General features: G+C 39.0%; 1 protein-coding gene across 2 annotated transcripts; it reads left to right on the top strand.

The window, feature by feature from the left end:
• Nucleotides 1-247: 247 nt before the first annotated feature.
• prkg2l (protein kinase cGMP-dependent 2, like) lies at nt 248-16,459 on the top strand. Of its 2 annotated transcripts, none has more exons than XR_015096860.1 (20): nt 248-332; nt 809-981; nt 1,534-1,884; nt 4,402-4,568; nt 4,718-4,831; nt 5,852-5,957; nt 6,876-6,939; nt 7,043-7,120; nt 8,273-8,367; nt 9,663-9,731; nt 10,007-10,105; nt 10,227-10,365; nt 11,352-11,488; nt 12,073-12,162; nt 12,476-12,617; nt 12,695-12,858; nt 14,951-15,090; nt 15,353-15,415; nt 15,754-15,820; nt 16,006-16,016. XR_015096860.1 is itself a non-coding variant. In XM_086092866.1 (20 exons), the coding sequence occupies exons 2-20, from the start codon at nt 860-862 to the stop codon at nt 16,099-16,101; spliced, it is 2,286 nt and encodes a 761-aa protein (XP_085948992.1). In that variant the 5' UTR covers nt 248-332; nt 809-859; the 3' UTR covers nt 16,102-16,459. The 2 variants fall into 2 exon arrangements, 1 of the variants encoding a protein (XP_085948992.1); XM_086092866.1 differs by having other exon boundaries at nt 14,951-15,073; nt 16,006-16,459.
• Nucleotides 16,460-16,791: the final 332 nt, after the last annotated feature.

Genomic DNA, 16,791 nt, shown 5'->3' with positions numbered 1-16,791 from the left:
AAAGTTGCAGATTAGATCTGTTCTGGGAAGGTTTGCCATGTCATGCAGCTACCAGTGAAAAATCACTGTGCTCCTGACTGTTCCTTCACAGCAAACACACGCACACACGCACACGCTCACTATGTCAAACCGTTTAAGACCACTAGGGGCCGCCAGATACTTCCAATTTAATCAAACGCGCCCTTGGTAACGCATGAAAAAAAAAACGGCCCCTTGCAGCAAATGGTGTCATTGTGCTTTTGGGCAGCAGTAAGAGAAGATGCAGCTGGACGTTAGATGTCTTGAGAGAGCGCGTATTACCAATGTGATTTAACCCCACAGAAAATTTAAAGGTAAATATTGAAATCACTTGTCTATTCGTTAAATTGTGAATGCTATTTTAGAGGACAACTTGTGCAGAAATGAGTAATATCCTAAAATACATTATATTGACAAATGCATGCTTTATTAGGAAATAAAGCATTTGTGTCGTTTGTATTTTTATTCATTTTGTATATTGCTGGCGTTGGGCCACAAGTTGGTAAAATTCAAATTTGTCCAAAAATCTTTACTATTAGCCAGTCCTCACTTGTGGATATTATTTTATTTATTTCGGAGGTACAACGTTTTGGTCCAACCAATAGTAATTTTACATTCTTCTTTAGTTCGATAGCTTGCATGTTTATATTGTTACATCATTGTGTGTTAAGATCATTTTATTGTTAACCCTATAATTGGAAATACCGCTCTAGAGTGCCCTCTAGTGGGTGTGCTTATACTGCATTTTTAGCATTAAAAACTGCAACATCAGGCGTGTGTCCTGTTGCAGAACATCTTCTCAAATAGACAACACTTCCAAATAGCTCGAAGAGCATTTCCTATGGTGGCAGGCCAATGTTTGGACATGGGCAATGGTTCAATAAAGGCCCCACGGGCTGAGGAGAACACCTGCCTAGCCTCCATCCACACAGACCCCCCAGGCCTGGAAACCGAAATTTTGAGGTTAGTCAAGTCAAGTCTCAGAAATTTGGTTAGATATTGTTTGTGTATAATGTACAACATAAGTCGTTACAGGGAAAGTACATTTGAAGCTGTTCTTAAACTATTATTAGCATCGTTTTGGTCTCTTTGGAATCTGTTTAAGTGCTACTGGCACTGTGTAATGTAAGTTTGATGAAAATAAAATAAAATAAAAAAGGTCGAATTTTAAGTATCAAGACATTTGCAATTTGATGAAATCAATGAGAAATGTCATTCTGTTGTGAAGGTTTGCAAATTGGTTTGGGGATTTGTCCATCTTATTTTCTGTTTCAAGAAATGAGCCAAACCAATGGAGAAAAACTGTAATACATCCATTAATTACTTTCAAATGAATGAAATGCTTTTAATTTGACTCTTTTTTTTTTTTTTTAAAGACACAACTATTGGTCTTTCAAAAAAAGTAATGGCACAGAATGAAACAAAAACGAAAACAAAAACGAAAACAAAAACTGATATGTAATATAGCTACTATATGCGGATTGCACTCAGTCATCGAAAATTTCTGAATCTCAGGATGCGAATAAACTACCTAGAGGTGGAGCTGGCACAGAGGAACCAAGCATTAGAAGCTCAAGACCTTCGGTTGCAGAATCTGCAAAGGGAGCTCGATGCCAAAGTCTCGCAAATTGACAAACTACAGGATGCTTTAGGGTACAACAACAGCTCGGGATGTGCTCCGCCGGGACTGTGTCACCCCCGCTTCAACGTCATCAACGAAGGTCGTTTCCACAAGGTCGCTGTGGAGGTCCGACAAAGGCTTAAAGCCAAGGAAGGTGTCTCTGCTGAACCTACTTCTGGAAACTTTTGTGGGGGGCTTAGACCTTCTCACGTTTCCACGGTGAAGCCCAAACACAAAGATTCTGAGTAAGTTGACACAATTTGCACTGTTTAGTATAAAACATGCAGGGCTGTACACGTGCGCTCTCAATTTTTATGGCGGCGCAACACAATAGAGACTATTTCTCTGAACACCCCCCCCCCCCCCCCCCGCAGCGTTAATTGACTAGAACGGCGAGGAAGGCTAAAGCTAGCGTTCGCCGCCCAAGAGCATTGACAAGGACATGATATACATGCGCGAGGACCGCGAGGTTGGACATGTTGGATTGCCGATGAAGTATCGACGTGGAATGACCTCCTCTCTTGCCGATGAGTGCTTTCAAATCTGATCATTCGAAGGCTTTACGAGTTTGTACAATCCGGTCAAAAATGCCATCGACGTTCGCAGTTTCGTGCAAGTCTTGCAATGTTATTGTGGTACGTTAGCAACTTAGCAGCTGTTAAATCGGCCGCGGCCGCCGTCATTTATATCGTAAAATGTCTTCTTCATGGCGTTGGTCAGTTATTAAATTCAACTGTGTAATACCTATTAAATTGTAGCAGCACTAATGAACGAAACAGATGATTTCCCCCACATTTTGCGTGTGCTAACAGTTAGCATCTGCTGATTTAGCCACCATGTACAAAGTGCAACATTGGCTACGCATTGGTTCCTCGATCCTTTTTTTTTTGCTTCTTCTCGTTGTGGCAGCTGGTCCACATTGTTCAAATGTGGCGTTTGCCATTTACTCAAAGTGGTCTATAGTATGCTGCCAAAATGGTTGCGCTAACGGCCATTTTGGGACACGTGACGTCAACGTCCGGATCTGCCATCTTGCACCTTTTTGGGTGTTCTGGTGGACACAGCGGCGGCACCTCCAAAATAACTGGCAATTTGGTAACAGAAAGTAGACTGCGCTCGGCCTGAAGACGGGTGCATCTCATTTTTTGTGCCGCGCCAAGTGTTAGGAGAGCGAGTTTGTGAATTTAGTGGACAGGATATGCCAATTTGGTGACTTTCTCGCTTAAATCTGGTGACTTTCCAAAGACTCTTGGCGACTTTTTTGTTGTTGTCAAAAGCAACTAGCAACATATCTAGCAACTTTTTTGTGTTCTTTAGGTTGTTGTTTTTTTTCTTACTTTGTAAATATAAAAAAAAAGTATGCCATAATTAAAAAAAAGTGATAATTACAAACATGCTTTAATTTTTTAATCTTAATTTATTTGCATCTCTGAATACATTTATTCAAATGATTATCTTTCATTTTCATATACCGTAATTTGGCTCCAACTATGGCAATGAATTTTGGCAGAATTGGCCTCTCTGCTGGTGCCATATTTTTTTTTAACTTCATCATTAGGAAGTTATTTGTCTCTTTCCTCTGCATTTGATGGAAAACGGGTGGTCATGGCAATATTGTATTTCAATAACCCAACAGAATATCATTGTCAATATGATGAAAAGATGCAATCACTCCCACCCACTCTGCTTATGCAGATGTGAAAGGCAGCATTTGTTATGGCTAGATAATAGGGAGACACAAAGAGGAACAAAAGGCTACGGGATCTGAATCCCGAAGCGGAGTCATTTTCGGCTTCAATTATGAAATCCGTTGTTTTGCTCGCACAAAACACCCTGATTTCATTTAGCAGCGTCTTTATTTTACTCTCAATGTACTAATTTTGTGTCATGTGGTAAAGAACAAAAGCACACACGCACGCACACACGCACACACAGGGAATCTCCTGAATAAGAATGTGATTGCACATGCACGACTGGGTATGATTATTCAAAATATGAATGACAACAATGGAAAATATTTCCTTAACAAAAAAAAAAGGTCTGAACATTATGAGCTCTAATTTGTAGACTAATGCACGTGTGCTTGGAGAGCAGCACAATTCTGCCATCTCGCACCTTAAGTGCATCTCAATTGTATTTTTTATTTTTTAAATGAATATGATATTATGCCATTGCTTTTGATCAAATCTGCCTCCCACTGTGCATTTTTTCACAAGTCAACTCACTCCAAATTTTTATATTTAAATTATACTTTTAAGTTGTTGTTGTTTTGTTTGTTTTTAAATATTTTTAAATTCCAAAACAGCAACAACAACAAAATTAGGCCGACTCGAAGTATCGGGCAGTATAAGACCTGGTGTAAGTGCAACTAAGCCAGCTCTGCCATCTAGTGGTGAATGGTGATATTGCAACTCACAACTAAAGTTGCTGCATATTTGCAGTTTGGAACCCACAAATTTGCATATTGTGATTTTTTTTCCAGGATTGTTTTCCCCATTCACCGCCCTATTTTGAGGAATAAGTATTTTGAATGTTTATCAGCGTTTTTGAAGATTTTTTTTGTTATGTTTGTGGGCGAAAAAAGGAAAATATTTTTTCTTCCTTAAAAATGAATGACGGGGCCACTGAGAGTGTGGTTGCGGGCTGCTCGTCGCCCATCGCTGTCTTACCTGGAGTGTCACAATTCCAGTTTGGATATGTGTATCACAACAGGCTTAGCTCCGTAGTGTCATTCCTACCTAAATAACGTCTTCCCGTTTCAGAATTAAAAGGCTCATGAATGGCGCCATCACAAATAATGACTTCCTTAAGCGACTGGAGCCACAGCACATGAGGGAGATGGTTGACAGTATGTATGAGAAGGTGTACACTCAAGGACAGCTTGTCATCCAGGAGGGCGAATCTGGAAACTACCTCTATGTTTTAGCAGGTCAGTTTGCTCACCGTATAAAAGTGGTCATCAAGCATGCTGCCCGCGGGCCCAAAGACCAGAAGAATTGATAAAATTTATAAAAGTAGTTTGCTATTTACAGTACAAGAGCATAATTAAATACTGTAAGTATATGTTCTGCATTTCAGATGGCTTGCTGGAAGTCATACAGAGTGGCAAGTTGCTTGGTGAGATGTATCCTGGAACAGCATTTGGAGAATTGGCAATATTGTATAATTGCAAAAGAACAGCCACTGTAAAAGGTGAGTTACTGCCAAGGCTGTGTTTGCTGACTTTAGCGATACTTTTCTGAACACTCTAGAACACTATTAACTCATTTGCTCCCAAAAACCTATAAACACGTTCTATTTTAGATGTTAACGGCCCACTAGGGCACCTGATTCATATAACCAGCGGGAACATCTCAAAACTGCGGGACCAGAATTGGCTTTAATGCAGCCTTTGACCTGAAGAGGTTGCTTAAAGCAATGGTAGTTTTTTACAAAAAAGGCCATCAGGTGGCAGCAGAGTATAAGAGATCAACTAGGGCCATGTTGCAAAAAGCTCTTTTACCCATTGTTTTCAACAGGTTTGTGAATAATGATGAAACTTAGCTATATTCTAATGCGATTTACTAAACGGAAACAAATATACTTTTTTCCTGATGAAAGAACAGACTCTAATCTTGCCTTTGGTAGGTTCCATATATATATATATTTTTTTTATAGCAATAGAACAAAATATTCGGTGGACCTTGCAAAATCGGTCAAAATCCAGTAAAACAGCTGGGAGCGAAGGGGGTTGCTTCAGCAAAAATGGCTGGGAGTGAATGAGTTAAAAAAAAATATATCAAAGTGCCTAGAGAACATGCCAAAGTGGTACTCATGTTGGCAAGGAAGAGAGATGGAGGGATATACCCAGATAATCACGTGGGAGTCCTGACTCGGAAAAGCTAAGCTAATATGCCTTAGTGGTTTAAAAATACAGAAGTTTTTTTTTTGTGACTAATTAATTACCGATATGTTAATGTCATTTTAATCAACAACTCAAAGCAACTTAGAAATTGTATGCGTTAATTAATTGTATGAGCAAACTGACAAAGCTCACCAATCATTTCCCAGGTTTGTACTTTTATTTTGTGGTCGAGTAGTAAGGATGTTTTCTTCGCATTATCTCAACCAAATAAGAGGGAATTACATAAAGTGAGCTACAATAGCTTTGACTATGATCAGCATTTTTTTTTTCAATGCCTCACTGTCATTAACGTAATTGTTGTCATACAGCCGTGACCGAGTCCCGCATATGGGCCTTGGATCGCCAGACATTCCAGGCAATTATGATGCGGACTGCACAAGCCAGGAATGAAGAATATTTCAGCTTTTTGCGCAGGTAAAGAATCCTGACAATTTGATACAAAAAGGGGGGGGGGGCAGTTTACAATAAGAGTAGTGTTTTAAAAAGGGTTACTAGATTATAAACAAAACAACCATCAGTCATAGTTGCCGCAAACTAAATATACTATAAAATAAAAATAATTGTTTGACGCAAGCATTACAGTTACCGGAAAAAAAACAGGAAAAAAAACACGTTATCAGATTGCAATTTTTTTATGTGGATTATTTTGCAGTTTTACATTTTTAATTCGGAGGAAAAAATGCCACTGTTGAGTCCTCGCCTGTTCTCAAACGAGTTGGCTCAAATATGGTAGAATCACTGAAAATTAAAGTTGTGTATAACTGTGTTAAACTAAAACTGAAAGTCTTGATACAATATTACGATACCGATACAGTAAGCAGGGTTGGTAAGGTTACTTTTAAAATGTATTCCGTTACAGTTACAAGTTTCCTGCTAAACTAACTTGATTACTTTGGATTATTTTTGGATTACTCCAATACCAAGTATACTCAGAAGGCAAAAAAAAATAATCTCTCTATGCGAGATGTGAGTGTGCCACTTTGATTGCCGGCCGATGGAGTTGGCTGTGCTCATACCCGCAAAAAGTTTTTAAATACGCTGGATTGCGCGCATCTGTGAAATTACCAACACCCAGTCTAACCCGCCTCGTACTAGACTTGCACTAGTCCCGAAAACGGCAATGTCATAAAATCTCTTTCAGAGCCAATGTTCATTTTAGTAGTAGTACTGATTGTAGCATTGTATTTGTATGTAGTACTATTCAATGACAAGTGACAAGTTATTAATTAAAAAAACGCCAACAATGTTAAATAATGGATTTAATGGAAAATGTTTTTGTCCTGAATCGATTTTTTTTTACGGGGATCTTTGTTTGTTTGCTTGTTTTTAAAGTGTGTCTCTGCTTCAAGAACTGCCAGAAGAGAAACTTGCCAAGATTGTTGATTGTCTTGAAGTTGTGAGTCTTTCCAATATTTATTTAATATTTCCACACAGAAAGTTTCCCTTTAAACCAATGTATGGGACATCCAGTGTGGGACAAGTATGTTTCCTCTTTGCAGGACTCTTTTGAAAAGGGAGAGTACATTATTCGCGAAGGTGAAGATGGGAACACGTTCTTTATTATTGCAAAAGGAGAAGTAAGTTGCACATCTCATTTACACGCATGCTCCCAAGAAGCTAAAACGTGTTACGACGAATGCAAACCTGAATATCAGAATCTAAATTAGGCACTCTCAAAACACAAACGCAAACTCTGGAAATGTTATCACATCGAGTGTATGATCATGGAAATTCAGTCACAGATTATTTTTTTTTTCATCACCAACCAAAGTATAGAATAAGTTCAAATGAAAGAAAACTTCTTATCTATAGTAAGAACTCAAAAAACTCGAAAACATTTCTTAATATGCAAGTCTAAATCAAGTCAAGTCGAATTTATTGAGAAAATTGTCTCCAGAGGTCGACAGTTGATCAACCTTAACAACATCGCCTGATTAAAAACCCATTTGTTGGAATTTAGTGTGTTTCTGGGGTTGATGTCTGTGTCTGGTCGGTGCTGGATTTCACTTTCCTTTCTTTTCTTTGGTCCTTCCTCGGGTCTCCTGACGGCGGTGTTCGGTTTAGGTGAACGGTATGGGATTTTTTAAATAGGTTTTTGCTGAACTAACGAATACACACACACTCGCACGCACGCACGCACATACACATACTCACCCACATACAAAATAAAAAAAAATTAAAAAAAAGAGAGCAATGATGATGACATTACCGAATGAACAATACTGAGCTCTTAAAAAAAAACGAGAGAAAAAAACGAGAAAAAAAAAACATTAGGGCAAGGAAAAACTCACAAAAAATAAACGTATTGATATAAGCCCCACCCACTTTCTGGTAAATCCAGCCCACTTCTGTTTTTAAGCCCTGCCTCCGCCAAATACAGATCATTTAGATGTTTGAACAAATAACAGGTAATGCTGTACTCACTCATCCCTAATTTAAAAGTAATACTTTCCTTAAACAAAATGGTCAGAACACACTTTGGTAGACTTTGTCGGTTGGAAATATTTTCGATTTATCCGTTTATCTTCTCCGGACACGCCTTTGTTCGTTCACATTCAATATTTGCCATCCCGTGCACGGCACACAATGCGGGGTCAGTATGTTTCAGGGGTTGTGTAATTGACTCATTTGGTCAACAGATTTTATCTTCACACGTCTATTGTTGAATGTTAGTTGTTGAACCAGCTGACAAATACTGATTTGGAAAATGTCGTGTTGGATATCTGTAGGTTATTGTGACACAAAGTACAGAAGGTTTTGCTGAGCCTCAGGAAATCAAGACCCTTGGAGTTGGAGACTACTTTGGAGAGAAAGCTCTCATCAGGTATGTTAATAACATATTTATTACCTGTTTGCAGGGTTGGGAAATCCAGGTCCGGAAAGTAAAAACCCTAAAACCGTTAATGTTCATTCAAATTGATCAATTGCAATGGCTCTGATTCGAAAAAGCAATAATGTCAAGATTATAGTATAGTATAGTGTTTATAGTGTTACCTTGAAAAATGTTCTTACTTTACTGATTACTTTATCTTAAAAGTTAGATTACAAATTACTTTATTAGTTACATCCAACAGACGCCGACAACCATGCTTAACGTAAGAATGACACCTGGTTTCGTCAATACTTAATTGGAAGTACAGTACATTTTTAACAGTGACCATTCAAAATTAAGTTCTGTTTTTAACTCATTCACTGCCATTGACGGCTATAGACGTCAAAAATTCATTTGAACTATTTCTATTAGTTTTTCACTTTTATTAATAAGAGTATGAAAACCTAAAAAATATATTGTACATTTAGAACAAATGTAAAATTTGTGATTAATCGTGAGTTAATTATTGAAGTCATGTGATTAATTACAATGAAAAATTGTATTCACCTGACGCGATAAAAAAAAAAAAGATTTTAAAAAATTTGGGGCGTCAGGCGATTAAAATTTGCATGACTTTACTATTTAGCTCACGATTAATCACAAATTCAAAGTTATAAATGTACAATAAAAAAATTTAGGTTTTCACATTCTTGTTAACAAAAGTGGAAAAAAATGTTTAACTAATAGAAATAGTTCAAATGAATTTTTTACGTCTATAGCCGTCAATGGCAGTGAATGAGTTAATTACAAATAACATCAAGACAGCCATTTTTGGCTGAACATAAAAAATAAAAATAATAATTATGGGTCTTTCTGGATTTCACTTAACATAAAAGGGCTAATTGCTTGTTTATTTATTTTTTTAAAGTCTTTCTAGACTTCACTTAAATACATAAAATGATACAATAAAAAAATAAGCATCTTTTGCTGACACGAACTCAAATAGTGACTAGATTTCCAGCTTGAAAACGCAAAATCTCTTTCCTTAATTTGTAATAAATAATAATTGATGTCCCTGCTATGGACATGTGAGTCGTTCAGTGTCCTCTTGTAGTTTACTTTGTCTTCACTATTTGTTTTGTATCGTGTACATAAGTGATTGAAAAATACGCATAAATATCATCGTCATCAATCTCTGTGCGCTTGTGTGAGTCGACGCTGTCTTCCTACCACAAGATGTAGGTTAGGTTATCCGATGACTCTAAATTGCATTTTCCCCCTCCTATTTTGTTACTACATGTATCAAGTGAAGATCTTCGCTCAGCCAACATCATCTGCAATGAGAATGACACACAATGTCTGGTTGTGGACCGAGAGTGAGTACTTGCTTTAACCTTCACGCATTTTTTTCACACTAGAATTTTACCATCGCGGACCTCATCTCAAGTATAAAAAAAAAATTGTTTTTTTTTGTATCTATCTTTTTTTTTTGGGGGGGGGGGGCAGTAAACTGATCCCATTTCCAAAAATACAATGGAAAGTAGGGTAATTGGTTTGAAATGTTTCTGCCCGATGATCAAAATGAATTGATCTTTGAACACACAATCAATAAATAATCAATCTAATCAAAAAAGATTTATTCTATCTCCAGCAACTTTAACCAGATGGTGGGAACCTATGAGGAACTCCAGGCTTATCTGAAAGAATATGTAGAAGAACTTTCCAGGAGTGATGAAAGGAGGAATGCCCTGTGAGTGTTTTCCTGCTCCTGGACTGCGTATCATATTTGAATTCCTCCACAGGATTCTTTTACTTTTACTTTCTATACAGGAAACCATTCAAAAAAATAACCTGCCGTATTCTTGTCTCAGGCCACATTCACCGCAGATTGATTCCGAAGAACTAAGAAGGTTAAAGGAGAGGATTGTCCCGTTAGCACATAATCAGCCTTTCCAACACTTGGAGGTGATAGCAACACTGGGCATGGGAGGATTCGGCCGAGTGGAGCTGGTAAACTCAACACATTATTTATTTGCAATGCCTCATCAAATGACAGAGATTTCAAACTCATCGCCTCATTACAAATTCCTTATATTATTCCTCAGTTATTTTCTGACGTAAGATGTAAGAATTAGAGGCTCTGTTTTTTGTGATCGGCATAAATCCTGCACAACATGTGGCGTATCTTTGCGCGGAGGTGGATTAGACCCGATGTTGGTAATTTTGCAAATGAGCGCAGGCCAGCGGGAGAGGGGTTTGCGTGTAAATTTGTCTTAAGATGTCTTGATGTACAAAAATGTCTTGAGATATTTGGATTTTGGTTATTAATACATCTTAAGACACCTTAAGCCATAGGTGTCAAACTCCGGTCCTCGAGGCCCGCAGTCCTGCAGGTTTTGGAGGTTTCCCTCTTCCAACACAAGCTGATTCCAATCAGCAGGATCGTTATCAGGCTCATGCAGAGCTTGCTGATGAGCTGATCATATATCAGCTGTGTCGGAGAAGGGAAACATCCAAAACCTGCAGGACTCCGAGTATGAGGTTTTCCGATCATAAATTGATCGATCACAAAATGATGCCCCTTAAACAAGCTCGTTCATCGATCGGCGGCGGACATGCAGTATGACACGAAATGTCTGACTGGCAGGCATGAGAAACCGAAAGACCCACGTCATGGCCATGTTTTTTTTTATTTTGTATAAAGTTACCAAAAAAAATGCATTTCTGTTTTTTTTCTATCAAGATGGCGTGTTGAGTGTACATTAATGAGAAATAAAATGAAAATGTATTAGTTTTATGTCTACAATGAAACAAAGAATGAAACATTTAAAGTGTCCAGAATACTTTCCGAACCCGCTACATGTTGCAAAGCAGTACGGCTGTCTGGGATTGCACATTAAAAAAGGCTAACAGGATTGTAGCATGCTTTGGTATGCGCAACTGCCTGTTGTTTGAGAGTTTGATATTTTTCTTTGGCCCTGATTCGTGTGTCTCAGGTGAAGCTAAAATATGAGGACTCGACATTTGCTCTGAAATGCATTAAGAAGAAGCATGTTGTTGACACCAGACAGCAGGAACACATTTACTCAGAGAAGAACATCCTTCAACAAACCAACTCGCCGTTTATCATCAGGTGAGCACCTTCCCAGTTATTGTTGATAAACACACACACACACACTCCAGTGGTATGTAAACCTACAAAGAGGCTTAAGCATTAAGCTATGTTTAGCTTTTGTATATTTACAATCGAGTTGAATGTGACTGTATGTATCCGTAGCATTCACTTGAGCACCCTTACTTACGTACAAGTGAAATGGATTGTAGGTCCGCTAGAATGGGAAAAAAAAATAGCTTGAAGTCGAGGAGAGTACATTTTGTGAGTTGCTCTATAGGCTGGCTTCTCGTGGAGTTGCTAAGGAGTGTGCTGCAGAATGCCCCTCTCCGGGATCCCGCCACTTTGCGGAAATTTATCTTGACTATGACTTTATAGGACAAAAGCCTTGTGTAAGCAGTCTTTCAGATAGATAAGTTCAGCCAAAAATGCAAAGTCTACCTTTTGACTTTTCCCACACTATTCTAACTCAGGTTTTGATTTGATTTATTTATTTTTTCTTGTGCATTCAGGTCAGAAATGTAATAATGAAAATTCATAAAAAAATGATGGAAAGTTGTTATTGTATCAAATTGAAATATCAACTTTCTTGTGATCAATGATAGGTTATTTCGAACATTTCGCGACAATAAACATGTCTACATGTTGTTGGAGGCGTGTCTTGGAGGCGAGCTGTGGACTGTGCTGCGTGACGTGTGAGTCGAATGAATTACTCTTCATTTTTCAATCGGAGACGCAACAATGTTATTGTCAAATTCATCGCTCCGTATCTTAAACTGTTACCAATGTCACATGTTGACGGGAGCATTGTAAGCTTAAACATTTTTTGTTTGTTTGTTTGTTTACTGAACATATAAACAAGTGACAAAAAAAAGAAAGTAAAAACATATAAAATAAATATATATATATATATATATATATATATATATATATATATATATATATATATATACACACACACATTTATGAATATTTGACTCCTTTAACATGATTCTTTTTTCCCATTAGGAATTATTTTGATGAACCCACGGCCAGATTTTGCATAGGTTGTGTCTTAGAGGCTTTTGATTATCTCCACACCATGGGCATCATATATAGAGACCTCAAGCCCGAAAACCTTCTACTTGATGCAGAAGGTTACGTCAAAATGGTAAGTTGTTATTTTAAAAAGTTAACGATATTCCATACATTCAGTACTGACAAGCTTTCTGTTTTCGGTTTCCACAGGCAGACTTCGGTTTTGCAAAAAAGATTGGTCTGGGAAAGAAGACCTGGACTTTCTGTGGAACCCCGGAGTATGTGGCACCAGAAGTCATCATGAACAAAGGCCATGACTTTGGAGCGGACTGCTGGTCTTTAGGAATCCTGATATTTGAACTTCTAACTGGCAAGTAAGCCAATAGATTGTCTTGTGTTCCGCCTTCTGGAATATGTGTGCTGTAGGTAATGGGTGACATGGCTCAAGTGATAGAGTGGTTGTGTATCATGGTCTATGTAGTTCACGATGTTGTGTGCAGCTGAAGCGGGCGAAAAGTAATGTTTTTTGACGAAAATGTTGGAAAGTATTTTATTTATAGGGAGTGATAACCACTGCAGTGGCCAAAACATTCCTAATTCAAATTAAACTGCACTAATAAACTAACCACCAGAAGGCTGCTGCTAGAACTACACAAATATAATACAAGCTGCACCAGACTGTGGCTGAAAGTCTGATGTCAATGCCCAACTCGTCTGCGATGTCTCCACCGACCCATAACTCGCCACGGGATTTTCCACCTGGGTGTGAAGTCCTCCGCTAAATTGGTGTGTGTTAAATTCGTCTGGCCGGATGTCAGGAAAGATGTCAGGACGTGGGATGGATCCTGGTTCAACACAATACCAGAGCCCTGTTGGCACCATTTCTAGTGCCGGAGAAACGTTTTGACCATGTGAATGTGGACCTGGTGGGATCACTGCCTCCCTCCCACGGTTTCACTCATCTCCTCACTTAGGTGGACAGGACCAACAGGTTGCCAGAAGTCGTTGTCTATTACCTCACCTCTGACAGGCCCACAGTTCACATCAGCGCTCTGGTACGGCAGGTGCTGAGGGTCTGAGGGTGAAAATTCACCACAGTCCCATGTGCCCACGGACCTATGTCTGCCAAGCTCGTCTTTGTCCACCACCACGGCCATCGGACCTCGCCGCAGCCCCCCCCCCCCCCCCCCCCGATGAAGGGCCTTTCCGGATGGTGGAGATTAGGGGCCACCGCTTTGTGGTGGACACAGGAGGTAAACCAGAGTGGATCATGATAGGTGGACTCAAGACCACTCATATGAACGTTGATGTGCCGCTGCATTTGGTCCTGCCGTCACGATCACCTCCTCTCTGTTGTCTCCGGACCAACCCTTGCTAAGCGCAGCCGTTTTTTGGCTGTTTGGACCACCCTCCACCACGGTCACTGTTTTTCTTGGCACTCCATTTACTTGTTTGATTATGCACATTTGCTTAGGCTAATTCCCCGGGAGGCTATCGGTATGGTGATGCACAAAAGGAGAGACATTCACCAGGAATGTGTACTTTTAAGGAAGAGTTCCTGGGTTCAAAGGGATGAAAGCTAGGAATAGGTATAAGAGAGTTGCTAGCTGCTTGCTGTGTTGACATTTTTTGCATGGAGAGTAAACGAGACATGACTCGCCTTCGTATCCTCATCTCGTCGTTTGCCGCATCTCTACAATGGCTTGTTATAAATGAACTGAATTGTTTTAATGGGTGTGAAAGTGTTGAGGGAACAGATTTCGTCATCCCCCTCCTCAAGTACACCGCTATCGTGACGTACAGGATCATGTCCGTGTGATTTACAAGGGCACATTCCAGTTCAAGGTCATGGGCACAAGGAGTTCCTGAATGACTTCAGGCCTTGGCTAACGTTTTTTTTTTTTTTTGTGAAGTTACAGACCTTTGAAATTCCACAGTCTTAAACTGTACGTGTCAGCAGAACAACATTGTTTTTTTTACTCCAGGGGTAAGGGGATCTGACCCTGCATTTACAAATATAAGGTCAACTGCTCTGTTTACAGACGGGAGAGTCATGGTAATGACCACATTATCCTGAGTGTGCTAACATTGTATCCTAGTAACAGTCGTGTGTGTTGGATTGCGTGCCTTTGTCTTATTAGCTATAGCTTGACGTAAACACCCGAAGGAGTATTGCCGTAGTAATATGATCAGATATCAAACTAATTTCCTCGTGTGATAAGTCAACGATTACGCAACATCTCAACAAATACAATTATTAATCCATCCATCTTTTTTTTTGGGTTTCCTCTCAGCATAATGGCTGCGGATGGCTGGGAAAGTCTGTGTGCAGCTGTATTGCTTAAGCAAGCTCTCTCACTTGTTAACAAAATACAACCAAAACAAAAGGGACAAGTATTTGAATGTTATCTGCTAAACAGAAAGAAGCCATTTCTCCAATTAACAAACGAGATATTTTCTTTCCAGTCCACCATTTGCTGGATCAGACCCCATAAAGATTTACACAATGGTCCTCCGTGGCATTGAGAAAGTGGACTTCCCAAAAAGAATAGGCAGGCGTCCAGATGACCTCATCAGGAGACTCTGCAAGTATGGACCCGGATTGGGTAATAACACTCAGCGTCATTATTACAGCGACGCACCGTACAGCAGGGGTCACCGTCGATCTTTTCCAAATTGAGAAGCTCTGGTAAAGACGAGCTCGTTTACCAAGAGATGAGAAATGTGAAGGAACAAGAATGGCGCTCTCATTTCCATGTCGTCATCAGTCTTTCAGAACATCTTGTGATCATTTGTTTTACAAATAATACAGTTTGGCGCAATTATCTCTGTAAATAATGTATGTACATTCCACTCTTTTGTGCCTAGGCTAAACCCAGTGGAGAGGATTGGGAACAAAAAGAATGGGATCAATGACATCAAGAAGCACAAGTAGGTCCACTTAAAACATCCAAGCTGTTACCATTTGGCTTTAGCCCCTGGTGTTAGCTAGCTAGCTAGCTAGCTCCCGTGGTACTCGTTTACCTGCTAGCTAGCACGACAGCGGAAACAATTAGCGATAAGGGCTAAAGCCAAAGTGTGGCAGGGTTTTTACTTTCTGGACCTGGATTTGTCACCTCTGCGGTCAGATTCCTATATAATAAACTCCATTCTTGTCGTTCATGTATTCATTCATATAAAACAAAACGGAAAAAAATGACAGTGGTGCAGACAATGTTGAGACTTGTATACAAAATACAGTACAAAATAATAATAAACTATTCCTACAGGTGGTTCCAGGGTTTTAATTGGGAGGGACTGAGGCGCCACAAGCTCCTGTCTCCTCTAAAGAGAGAGGTGAGATCTTTTGTAAGACACATCCTTGCTGAGATCTCATATCAATGGAATGCAAACTTAGGTTCGGGGTCACTTTTTTAAAGCAAAATTTTGACCAAGATTTTGAGCATTGTATTACAGTAAACAGGATGAATTGCGAATTCAGGTGCAAGTGATCAAACCGACAGTCCAATTTGTTTCTACAGTTGAATGGCCCAATGGATCACAGTCACTTTGACATCTTTCCTCCCGACACAGAAATGACCCCTGATGAGACTTCTGGCTGGGATAAAGACTTTTGATTTTTCACCCAAAAAATGTGCAGTATTGTAAATATGCTTTCACTTGTATAATGCTTTTCTGCCATCCACTGTTTTAAAGCACTTCAAAAAATGTCTCCTCATTTACCTAATGTTGGCGCAGCATCGGGAGAACTGGAGGTTCAATAACTCGCTCAAAGATGCTGGTCAGGATCGAATCCGCAAGCTTCGAGTTGGTGGATGTCCATGTTACCGCCTGAGCCGTGTCACTCCTGTAGACTCCCTTCTTTGAAGGTGTTTCACTTGCAACGTCGGGTATTCAAATGGGGTTGATTGCTAAATTAGGCCAGAATCATGTCATGCCAATTTCATGTCATGAAGAGGTCAAGCAATATAGACACATTGGAAACACTATTTTTGGTATTATACTATATATATATTATTATGTATATTATATATATATATATATATATATATTTAAAAAAAAAATATATATATATATATATATATATATATATATATATATATAAATAAAATATATATATATAAATACAAACTATAAAATAAATATAAACCCATATAAAATAATTATGTATATATATATATATATATATGGTGTAATCCAGTGTTTTACTACCACCTAGTGGTCGTTATAATACAGTGTAATAAGCTTCCGACCAGTTTGTTTGCAACTCAATTTGGTACATGCACAGACGATACTGAGCACACCGA

The sequence above is a fragment of the Leptonotus elevatus genome, chromosome 13, assembly GCF_054856555.1.
Source record: "Leptonotus elevatus isolate MCC_2025b chromosome 13, RoL_Lele_1.0, whole genome shotgun sequence".
Lineage (NCBI taxonomy): Eukaryota > Metazoa > Chordata > Actinopteri > Syngnathiformes > Syngnathidae > Leptonotus > Leptonotus elevatus.
The sequence above is the reverse complement of the archived record's forward strand: the minus strand, read 5'-3'. Positions and strand labels throughout refer to the sequence as shown.